The sequence below is a fragment of the Mya arenaria genome, chromosome 6 (genome assembly GCF_026914265.1).
Source record: "Mya arenaria isolate MELC-2E11 chromosome 6, ASM2691426v1".
Lineage (NCBI taxonomy): Eukaryota > Metazoa > Mollusca > Bivalvia > Myida > Myidae > Mya > Mya arenaria.
Window position 1 is genome coordinate 70,746,537 of NC_069127.1, and position 12,788 is coordinate 70,759,324.

General features: G+C 33.4%; 2 protein-coding genes across 4 annotated transcripts in view; both read right to left on the reverse strand.

Annotated features, from left to right (window-relative positions):
• LOC128236732 (suppressor of lurcher protein 1-like) overlaps positions 1 to 3,668 on the reverse strand; it is a 378,099-nt gene extending 374,431 nt beyond the window's left edge. For 2 of the 3 annotated variants that reach the window (XM_052951808.1, XM_052951807.1), the window contains exon 1: positions 3,556 to 3,668. The gene's annotated coding sequence lies outside the window, so the exon portion shown is untranslated. The remainder of the gene's footprint in view (positions 1 to 3,555) is intronic. The other variant, XM_052951810.1, reaches the window with a different exon arrangement.
• A 7,599-nt stretch (positions 3,669 to 11,267) lies between these two features.
• Positions 11,268 to 12,533, reverse strand: LOC128238011 (uncharacterized). Its single transcript, XM_052953581.1, has 3 exons — positions 12,418 to 12,533; positions 11,633 to 11,770; positions 11,268 to 11,355 (listed from the first exon to the last, which is right to left on the reverse strand). Exons 1-3 carry the CDS (start codon positions 12,531 to 12,533, stop codon positions 11,268 to 11,270), a joined length of 342 nt encoding a protein of 113 aa, XP_052809541.1.
• Positions 12,534 to 12,788: the final 255 nt, after the last annotated feature.

Sequence of the window (12,788 nt, forward strand, 5' to 3'; positions counted from 1 at the left end):
TATACAAAACGGTTTTAATGGATAAGGAGTCAGCTTATTAAAATGATTTGAAACACCCTAAAACGTACCGGAAAATATCCCTGATGTTAAATATTTTTTCAACGGTATTACTGAACTTAAAATTTGTTCCAAGGAAATATGTAATATTCTCATTTCGCGCATCATAAAATATGGACATCAGGTCCCTGTCCCGCAATAAGGATCTTTTTAGACAGTTTGAGGCGTTCTCCGGGAAACATAAACTATTTTTGAAATTGTGTAATTTGGGAAATATTACCTTTGCGAGTTCCTTTATTCAGATATAATGAAATCAAGTTAGCCGTACGACATATTATGATTTAAAAATGTTCATAATGAGATATATTTGTTTCTCTCTAGAGACCTGACTCCAATATTAAAAAGCACTCATTTCAAATCTCAATCTATTAATCAAAATCATTGTACAAGAAAAAGCATACAATAGCATGGCTCACAATCTTATATGTATTGCTTTTTTTTTAAAAAAGCATTTTTTCATAAATGTCTTGATAAAAGCCTTTGTCAATATTTTAACTCAAGTCTTTTGCACAAGTAACCATAAGTGATTCTTTAAAACAATGAGTTGTCCTTAGTCAAGTTACACTATAGACAACTTTTCCTTTGGAATCTAGATTAAAGTTTATTTTTAACATAAACTACCATAGAATGCGCAAGTGTGAAAACATGACCGACTTTTAAACTTATGATGTAATGTGGGAAATGAATGAAATTGGGATTTGAAGTATTTTTGTGATATAAAAAGAGCTATCCTGCTCAAATTTGACGCTTAGACAATAACTTAAATCTCTACAGATGTTAAGTGCGAAGCGTTTAAGATTTCATAAAATTTATTATCATCATACTAATCCTGATATATAAATAAACATACAAAAAATGCAGCCTGCTTTAAAAAGTATTGTTATCATACTAATCCTTATGTTTATACACTATAATGCAGTCTTAAATTACATCCATCGCAAGCAATTGTGCCAAGGGGAACATGACTAGTCATTTCGGGCGTGCCAAGGGCAACACGACACGTCATGCGTGCTGCAAACACTAAAGGTACCGTCAAATATCTTTGCATTGAGCACAATTAGACACACTTAAGTAAAGCTCCTGATAATTGGTATATATATATACCAGAAACTCACTGTCCATGTGGACTGGAATCTGGAAAGTTTATTTTACGTCTTTATGGTTTTGGTTCTGGAACTGGTCTGATACCTGCATCTGCGGGTCCTCCGGGTATCAAGCAAAGAGTCTGCCATCAAGCAATCAGTGCTCATCTTTCAAGGTCACGTTGGGATCACGTGATCACAACACTATTATTATGTATACAAGACAGTTTAGTGTTTTGACTTTTGGCGTTGATTCGTTTTATGCTGCCGAGATAGTTGATATCATGTCCGTTGTTGTATTTGTACTTTTGTTGTTGTTTTCTAGTTTTGATAGATGCTTTGGTGTGTTATGTAAATGTGGTTTCGATCAAGACTTTACCTAGTTGTTTTTTTTAAGTTAGACGCTGGATATTTTTTATAAAGTATGTGCCTAAATAGCATATTGCCGGAAATCATTTGAATCAAAATGATGTATTTTACACGAATCAAACGAAGAGTGAATTCCCTACCTATGTTTTGCAAGTATATCGCTTCAAACTTTTATTGACTTTATAATACATAAAACATAAAAGATTCATTGAGTAATGTCGTAATGCATTTCCAAAATGAATCCCATCTTTAAGGTTAATATCAGTCGTCTGCTGGTCTGCAAAGGCAATAATTACCAATGCATAGGCATTAGCGAGATTGACATCGTAATACATCACTTTCATACGCGATAATAAACATAAACTGACGTCGTTTACAGACTAGCCCACCACTGATGTGCAAGATAATGATGATTTATTGGCAATTCAATTTTGGAATGCATTTGGACATTACATATTGACTCTCCACAAAGTTGAGAAAACAACCAACCACCAGTTTGCTTCCCATGATATCAAAATCCAAACGCAAGATATGCCCAGTATTCTAAAATTAAAGAAATACACCCTATTTAAAGACCAAAGACATGTGCCTAAACGAAAGCAAACTAGACGCAAAAGAATATAAACACTATACACACAAAAACAATCATAAAAAAGACCATACGCGCATCATGGTTTCATGTTTAAGCTAAGGTAAAAAGGAATTGAATCGTTAAGGAAAAGGACAGAGTTCAAATGTTGCACGCAAACCCTGTCTAGAGACATAAAAGGCCACAAACAAAAACAGAATACACATGTACCAAAATATCGGTATATTTAAATGAATACATTTTGAAGCTACCGAAGCGAAACAAAAGGACACTGAGTAATAGGCCCTTTGTTATGACATTGCTTTTAACTTTGTGCTGCTTTTGCAGATGAAAAAGGGTCGACATTCGCACCCATTTACGACGCCGAAACACAAACTTTTCCAACACAAATTCCCATCTTTGAAAAAAAAAGTTTGTATTTTCTGAATGTGTTAACAAAGTATACAGATATCTTTAAATGAAGTTTAATGTTTTTAGATACCTTTAATATAGGAGCTCAAATATTGAAACAACTAAATCCTGTCACTTACATTTTTAAATTACGAGATTAAAGTACCTTCACAGCATGTTTTTTAGGCAGTTATGTTGCTATTTTGATAATTCTAAGCGCCCTGGCTCTATTTCCAAAAGGGTTTGAAAAGAGCACTCGTACTACACTTTGAGATATCCTAAGGTCTCCACAGGAGTAAATGCGCAAATCAATGATAGAAGTGGTGCAAAAAGTCGTCATGAGTCCCTTTTCCATAAACTTCAACTTTCGTTGTTATGCCCAAATATATTTGTTTCGTGGAAACAATATTACAGAGAAATGACTTTATCTCTAAGGGCTTTTTATAATATACATTTATGTTTTCAATGGGATTACTTATTGTTCTACAATTAAAGAAAAAGTTGTTATAACCATCAAGACAGACTCAATAGAACGTTTACAATAGCTATATGTGTTGTGAAAGTGTTTGTTAAATTTAAAATTTATTTTAATATTAAATAAAAGGCGGAAAAAAACGTCCTTACTTTGCATAATTTTAATGATAACACTTATGTAGTAAATGATACATTCATTTAACGTCTTAATATGATCTCAGTGTTTTATTTTCACATTTAAATATAAGTTACATACGTCAATTAAGAAACAAATTAATTATATGAATACATGAATATGTTCTGGGTATTATTTCCACGACCCTTTCGCTATTTCAATGTATATGTGTATAGCGCAACTAATAAACCTAAAAGCATACAACAATTCAGGTTTTTAAATAGGTTCTGTTCCTATTCATCAATCATTTAAGTTATTAGATTAGATAAGATTTTCTCCATAAAATCAAATGACATTACAATGTAATGGTCAATAAAGTCATCGCATCATTGAAACTGCATACTTCAGATCAGGAAATATTGAATATTACATACCAGAAATCAAAATTGTTCATTCACTGTAAAACATTTCAAACTCACCAATTGTGTTGGTTTATTCTCCAATTTCATTCCCATTTCACTTTCACAGGTAACAGATGTTGAACACTGAAACTGTATCACATCACAATAAAATCACACAATCAAATTTATATCAGTTATCCAACGTAATGACATATATCGTATAGACTAGGGTTTTTCCCAATGGCATTATTCCTCGACGTACTCTGATCTTTTCGTCGTTGCAAGCGTTTTAAAATTAAATTCGAAATGACAAAGCAATACGCCCTGTAAGATTTCGATATTGTGCATGTTATGGCTTTAGGGAGAAACCTCTTATTATCGAAACCGTTCGGAGCTCGGCTCGCAGTATCGGCTCCTATTGCTTCTGTGAGCAGCACAAATACCCACTTTCTAATACTTCCTTGCCCAGTGTTCTTAATCGAAAGGCTATATAATAAAGACTGTGTTATGAAACGAATACAATCATAATACCGTCTTTATTTTATAGCCTTTGTTTCGAAGTTGACCAGCTCAGTTGAAAGATGCACTCTTACTCCCAAATAAGATTTACCACAAATAATACCATTGTTTTATTGTACCAAAAAAGATGAATAAATGTCGACAACAATGGTTTAAAAAAAGGATACCGAGTTTTATTTAAAAGAAAGGTGGTGCAGAAACACGGTATTTCTACATTATGAGACGATTATAGATCACATTAAATCTTTCAGCAATAACTAATCATTTAATAATTTTGCGTTTTTACTTATGACATACGCTTTTACATTCTTGTTATCAGTAATTAATATATTCCATAAATGCATTATTTCGTAAGTAGTTAGGGTTTATCACTTAAACTTTATGTTTGTTATACATGTGTATGTATAAATTTTGAATAAAGAATGTCACTTTATGCACAGTCCAACAAGAAGACAAATACAATTAAAATTCATGATAAGTCACACACAGTCCCAATTTTACGTCATAAATATGATATTGAAAAAAACACTACAAGAACTACCAAATAAGGAAAAAGTCGTAATTACCATGGCTTTACTAAGATAAAATATATTGTTCCTGTATCTATTTACAGAAGGGGAAAGGGGAAATGTCAGGCATGTGTTAAGATGAACGAAGTGTGTTCGACGATCCGAACAAGCTATCCTATAGAGACAGACCATCCTGTTTTATCTCATTATTGCCCATACTCGCTCTTGTTCGTTCTTGTAATTGCACTCGGTATGAAAGACAAATGACCTGTCATCATCATATATTGACCAATGTCTCTGGGAATAGCCAACTTCAGTTCCAATAAGTCATGCAAATTTTAGTTTACAGCATGCTCTTTGCTGGCAATGGCAATCCACAGACAGTTTAGTGTTTCGTAAAATGAAATTTCTAATGAGTAATAAACAATAGACTCTTGAAAACCCTCCCGTTTGAAGCGAATGGATTATTATACTACTTAAACAGCTATACAATCGACAAAATGTGTTTCCTTACGGTTTTTGAGCACAAATGAGCCACAATATACTATCTGGGGAAAAATTTGGAAAGTCAGTTATAGTCGTAAATTGCCGCTTACTGTTTTACTATTAGCGTAATAATAACATTATTCGTTGCTATTTGTCATATGTGGATATGGGTAATAACGTGTTTAAATTGATATTTACGTTCGTAATGATATAGCTGTGTTGAAAACTATAGTTAGAAATGTAATCTGTGATTCTTTGCCGGAATGCATTTCCATCTTACCAAGAGATTTATTCCACTTCAAAACAACTTAGAAACCTTAAATTTTGAGATAAAATAAACTGCTATTTCCGCTATTTATATCATATTTACATATTTTCTTTTGTAGTGTCACTGTGTATAACAAATTTCCATGAAATAAATAAAGATGTTTTTGTTAATGACATACGATTTTGAGGTCATCCATGATACTAACCAACTGAAATCTGTTACAGTAATAACAATCACGTTCGAAAAACACTTAGGACAAATATCCGTATTGTGAGAAAAATTTCATTCCAACTCTTTGAGTAGTTGATATATCACATATCACATCAACTGGGTTGGGAAATACACCAAAAACTGTAACAAATCACATTTTCATCATGCAAATCTAAGATATATGCGTTATCTAGTGTACTGGCATAAACAAGTATACGCTATACTATTCTCTGGAGATCCTACGGACCGCATTGTATGACAGTACGCCCAATAATGGTACAAAAATCTATATGATCTTTGATAAAGTCTTTAAATTTCGATAATTAAAATGACCAAAGACCCACAAAAAATCAATCAATTAAAAATTAAATTACAACTTTATTCACTTCAAATATCAGTTGAATAAATTCATGTTTATTTAACTCTGTTGATATTTCACCGGCTATAATCTGATTTATTTCAAAGTAAACGCACCTTAGTTAAATAAATCCACCAATAAGTAGATTGTATCTAATCAAAGACACAGGAGCAGAATGTGTTTTCTTCGTCACACCCATATGGCCACCCTCTCCCGTCTTATCAATTACCATAATGAAAAAAATAATTCATAATATGTATCACACTTTATCGGATATAGAATGGATAGAGTGGGCGTTTCATAAATATAACATTGTCCCATGTCCTTTGTCATGATAAGTTGACATTTAGGGAGTTGCAAGTTATTTTTTTCAAATCAGTAAATATACACTCCTTACTATGAATGTTTCAGTGGAAATCATGTGCAATTTTAACAATAATAACACTCCTCTAAATCATATAGAAATTGATTTTTATTGTCATTCATCATAATGACAATACTATGACTAGTTTTTTTTCCAACTCTGGCGATTGCTCATCACATTCAGTGCATTTCTATTCATTTCTGTTCAGTGATGAATGGACATTCGTCAACATGACACTTGTAATAAGGTATGCATTATCTGATTACGATCAGATAATAATCATGCTATTTCCCTATCGTGATTATTATGCGTTTTTTTGTTATCATTTGTATATTGATCAATTAACTCATTTTAACATCTAGCAGGAATTTTGTTCTTGAAAGTTCAAAATTATTAAAACATAAGTCTTCCAAATCTATATCAACATCTTTTATGTGAAGGAGCTAGGGTTTTGACAGAAAAAAAAAAATCAATTTGATAAGTTGAAACACGAGCATTTCATAACCATGGCGATAAAAAAAATCAGAAGAAAAATCGCCGTCAGCAGGATTCCGAACCCCGTTACTCTAAGACTGCAAACGGGAACAATATTCGATTCCTAATGCCATAAACCTTAAACACACACACATATATATATATACACAAAAATACAAAGATGGATGCAAACCGTTTTCTCCAGACAACTTTTCTTTCTAAACAGACACGTAACATCCTGCTTTCATGATTTTTATTACTCTAAATATATCATAAAGTGTTAAACACGCTTGTAGCATTTTGGGATGTTTACGAATGCAAATTTTGAATACGAATTTTGAGATATGCACATTTTTAAACGAGGTTTTCCTTATAGAAATTTAATTACTTAAACAGTAACTTAAAGGCCTAGTTGAAGGAATGTTTGGCATGATAATCCCCTGCTGTGCACATTCTGCTAATTGCACTGGTGTCACCGTAGGGCCACTTTCCTGGGTATTCGTTTATTGCCTCTGGGCCATTTAGGGTCCATTTTTATAATAAAACTTCCCAAACTGCACAGCAGGAAACTCAGATCGGAGATGTGATCAAGGCAAGTAAATTAAGATCAATACACAGAGGTTGTGTACTGTACACAATTTTTTGTGACGACAGCCAGTTAAATCCTTCGTTATTGTCACGTGAGGTTAAATGTAACCAATGAAGTCATTAAACAATTCAGGGGAATGAACAAAACGCTTTCTGAATGGTCAACTGCAATTGGGGTCAATTGGGATAGGAAAGTAAGAAATATTTGGATCAGTCAGTCAGTTCATCTCGTCATACTCTACCAAGTGGTTATAATCAGAAAAAATGTAATTTGATTTAAATCTGGGGGTCTACGGTCTGAGTCGAGGCTGGTTGTCAAGTAACGATCAAAGAGTCATCTTTGCTCTCGTTTAATACAACAAAATAATTAAGAAATTAATATTTGCTAACAATAAAACTTGCATCATCGGACATGGTTGTTTTGGCTTTATAAACATACGATCGCACGGCATAGTGCATACGACGCAAGTTGAAGTGAGGGTGTTACAATAAGTAATGATTTGAAATGATATAAACAACACCCGAATAAAATGCATTGTTTAAAACATTTTCATGTGAATGGACTGTGCGGTCTTGCAATCTAAACACCATAAAGCGGAGTAAACGCCATACAATGACGATTCATTTGAGGAAAACTCGAAAAGAACAAAATTTTAATGGAATATTCTGAGACAAAGCAACCCTTTTTTCAACTTCGATGTCTTCCTGAATTGCGTTAAACAAATTGAAGATTGTTTCCAAACCTCTGTTGACTATTAATTGGATGATCTGGTGGGCAGGAATATCAATCTAACATTTAATGCTTTCGGCAAGTTATTGTTTGGGGGTTAAATTGCAAACAAAGTGTGTTTGAAACATGAAATGCAATAATAAAAATGATACAAGACATTCTTTGAAGGAAGGGCATTTTTTATTAACGTTATGGAAAAAAAGATATTTCAACTGATATACTGCTCTTTCAAACAGCCAATATATCAGAAACGTTCAGTGTCAATGGTACAACCCCAACGATTGATTTGTATCTTTATAAAATAGTAAATGTGTTTGTTGATTTTCATTTTTTTTTCGCATCGAACAGATGTTAATCAGAATGATTTTTTACATCAGATCCAAGAAAATATACTCAATACTTTTTGCATTAGCTTTTTGTAGTGGATTAGGAGTCGGCTTACGAAATATATTCAAAACACCGAAAACTTATAGGAAAAATCCATGTTGTTAAATTTTACCTCTCAACGGTATCAATGTACTACCAATTTGTACCGAGCGTTGTTTTCTGTTGAAATAAGTTCTATACTATTTCGCGCATTATAAAATATAGACCAGGTCCCTATTCTGTAATTAGGATCATTTTAGACAATTAAAAGCGTTCCCCGGGACCAATAAACTATTCAATTATGTAGCGTCGTAAATATTTCCTTTGGTTCCTTTTACATAGATATAATGAAATCAAGTTAACCATGCGAAATATCTTAATGTTGTATAATTGATTTTTTTTCATTTCACAGAGATGACCAATTCTCTTTTTATTTTCATTATAAATAAAAACTCTGAAAACACTAGCCATAATTCGTCTATGAATTCTAATCTTACTACCTTGTTCAGCTTACCACATACAAAGAAGCACGAATACTGATAACTATATACATTGATACGTCCTATTTATATGAAACGCAGTTATGAAAACAAACGGATCGATGCAATAATTGATTTCAACATTTTTAAGACCACACAAACAGCAGGGTCTAAATCAGTACCAAACACCATAAACTGATTCTTTTAAGTGACAAAATAGCAAAAGTTGAAGGTACCGAAACAATATACAGGGGACCCGCAAAGGGAAAATTTACCACCGGGATTACCGCCTTAAAACAACCTGCAAAGTGGCGGATGAGCTTTAACTACTTTTTTTAGTAACTCAACATCAAAGATATAATTTGTTTGACCATTTTCGTTTCTTATCTGTTGCTGATTTTAATACAAATATTTACAGGTCTGTCAATATTCCTGGTGTAATGCATGTAAAAAAGACGCACAGGACACAAACTGAAGTAAAAGAAAGATCTTTTCATTTAGTTGTTTACTGTTTCACTCCAAAAATCTCATATTTATCAGCAATTTCCTTCAATAATGGTGCCTGAAGGTTAACCAAACAGCAACATAGTTGAAATATTTTGGTTGACAAATGTCTATACTGAGCAGGAATATGATTTAAAATATCATAATTGTTTATTCTTTCGTTTGCTCTTTCAACATGGATTCTACTTCTTCCTATTTTGAAACGCAATTCAGCCTCTTCCTTAGTAAAATGTCCTTTACTGGATAAAAATGGTGGAATATTTAATGAAACACCAGCTGGAAGTTTATCAAATATATTAAATCCTTTGTCTGCTAGAATTAGATCTCCAGGCTGAAGCTGGTCTAGAACATGACAATGTTCGACATTGCAGCATCGGATGTGGAACCTGGGTATAAATCTGAACTGTAAACAAGTGCACCATTTGGAGCAACACAGGTTACAGCCTTCACAGCGTGTCTGCTTTTGTAGCTGCTGTAAGACAGCGACTGACTGTTCATATCTGGTGGCACATCTTGTATGATTTCTGTAGCATCCATAGCGATTCTAGCAGAGGTGAAATCTTCAAATGATTTTGGCATGGAGCCTTTGCATTTCAGCTGGCTTGGAATTCCTACTGCCTTTAAAACACCATCATGTAGTATTTCATGCAATACAGATATGTAGGTGTTTATAACGTTAGACACAGTTGCCCTGCTGGTATTGAACCGGACAGCTAAATCTAGGTCCTTACAATTCAACCTTATGTTCATCTAAGCCATCAGAAGTTGATCCTGAATGCTAAAGCATGTGACTGTCCAACCAGCATAATAGTTGAATTGGGCCATCCTCTGAACCATGCTCGCCAGCACTTGAAAAACATCTGTTGGGAATGACGTGTACAACAGCACCTGCAAAACAGTGAAACAATACTGTCAGTTAATTCCACGCGACTGTTGTATATTATGTTACGATAAATGATCTCGTGCATTCAGTAGACATATCAATATATGAAATCTGAGTATCTGTCATAAAGTAAAAATGCTTATCACCAATGTAAACACCACAATTGTTTTGACAATAAGAGGTATTTAAAGTACTTTAAAGGCAATATATGTATTCATACTATTTATATATTTATCACTTGGTAAATGTCCTTTTGACCATATGATAAAAACAATTGTTTTGTTTCATCGAGATATCAATCTTAATTCATATTGTCAACACAAACATTTCCCATTTTCACTTGTGAAAATATTACTTTAGATGTTCACTTGATTAATGAATTCAATATGTCACTGAACAAATCCTCTTGAAGTAAACAAACTTACTTTATCTGTATCATGAATAATATCTTGCAGCGTCAGTCTTGGTTTCGACAGTTTAAGAGTTTTGATTTCATTCTCTAACTGCAATCTGCTCCTCTAGCTGTGGAACTGAAACATTTTGTATGACAAAAGTAACTAAAACTGCCTATGACACCTGGGAGTAAAATGTTTTTTGTCCAATATGCCCCTGGAATGGCAAGAAATAAGAAAAACGAATATTAATTACAAATTGGAACATTCTGTATAAAAAAAAATCATTAAAATATACTTGTAAATGGTGGACAAAGTAAAGGGCAACATAGAAGTAAAACAATGCAGGGATTGATCTTTGAATTTTGTTGTGACATTTCACATGAAATAATATATTCAGCAAATATAAGTTTTTCTTCATGTATGTTCAAATGGTTCAGGACATAGTACTGGTCAGAGAGTATGAAACTTATTGAGGTTGGTTAGCTCAGTTTGTAAGATCATCTGTAGTGCAAGGGGATCTTAGGTTTGATCTCTGGATTGACCGCGTTCTTTTTTGTGTCTATAATTTTTGTATGAATACTCAAAAATGTACCAGATTTTGAACACGCTGTAGAACCTTCCATATCATCCATTTCTGACAATGGCTGCTTTATGTAGCTATCTATGGTCATGGTTGCTGCCAGTGGCAGTATCAGGGACGTCAATTTCTGGTTCCACAGCCTCTTCCACCTTGCGTTTTTTACGTCTGGATAAAAATAAAATAAAGAAAGAAAATGTATAAATATCATTTCAAATAACAATTACAGACCTTGTTGCAGTTTAGTAACTGTAGTGTAATTATTTTAATCATACTGAAACTACTAAAGAGCACATTATGATTGTGATATTAATCACAGTGACTATGATTTTATAAGGATATTGGACAACAAATAGTGTTATTATCGTACGAGGAAGTTCTGTCTAGCATAAGCTGTGAAAAGTTTTAAAACAATAACACTACACAACATATTCATTAAATTTACCTTGTTGGGGTTGGCAGGTCTGGGAAGCTGCCAACATCTTTACTGAAGCTGAAGATGGTTGGACCATTCTCCTTCTTCCCATCAACAAAATGACAGCTACATATCCGGTCGTTGCTGTTATATGGCCTGTCTGCCCGTCTGAAATATTGTCATGAATACGTTTATAATCATACTATTGAAAATACTGGGACAATCCAAGCAGTTGAACATTTAAACAGTGATAAGGCGTACTTGTAAGAACAAGTATTTAAATATGTAGATATACAATAGTAAGACATAAACTGCTCAGGTTATACAACTCAACCAGTACTGTCACTACATCAATACAGTACATGACGTGTGGAGTTTATGCCATACACATTTAGGTACACTTGGGTATCTCACTTCTGTCAGTAACTTTTAATCTTTGTTAATACAATTAAGTAAAGTAACTGAATCAAGTAACAAAATGTACTTTTCAATGAAAATGTATAAAATCTTGCCACCATACTGTACATTACAAATATATGAACGTGTCTCTTTAATTGAGATGGGTGGGGTAATGATATAATAGATAGACGACGGTTCTGTTTAATCAGTTTTACCTTCGTTATCTCGTAGTATTCACACCATTGGTGAATCAGCATGGAAAAAGTACACAACATATCGTGTATCTTAAATTCAACTGTTGATGAACAGTGATAAATAGCAAAGGTCATTTATGTCAGCAACATCGTCTGATCGACTGACAAAAGGAACATTATTTAGTCACAATTAGTATTTGTAGACTAAAATGTTGCAATTACCTGCATCTGTCAATCCATTTCTTTCTGTCCTTGTCATTAGTCGGAAACCTGTAGAGTCCACAAGCCTGTCTGCCCCCTGTGCGATGCGTACAACCAAAAGCATAACAATACACCATTTTCATAAATGGCGGTGATGTACCCGGAAGTCCAAAACCGAAAGTGAAAGTAAAACGAGACTTACGCGCCCTATGATAACAGTAACTATTTAACAAGCTGTTCAGCGCGCTCGTCTACAACCACTTGTCTCAGTAATAAATACATTACTAATGCAATATGTGCTAGTAAAAATATAAAAAATGAGCCCAATTTGCAGGCAAGGAAATCAAATGTTATCTTACTTGAAGGTGTAATTGTTGAGAAGCCTTGTATGC

Excerpts from the sequence above, each read along its gene's own strand:
- LOC128238011 (XM_052953581.1), bottom strand. The coding sequence starts at position 12,533 with ATGGTGTATTGTTATGCTTTTGGTTGTACGCATCGCACAGGGGGCAGA. Across the intron at positions 11,771-12,417 it reads AAATGGATTGACAGATGCAG|ACGGGCAGACAGGCCATATA; the intron begins GTAATTGCAACA and ends ACAATATTTCAG. Across the intron at positions 11,356-11,632 it reads GACCTGCCAACCCCAACAAG|ACGTAAAAAACGCAAGGTGG; the intron begins GTAAATTTAATG and ends ATTTTTATCCAG.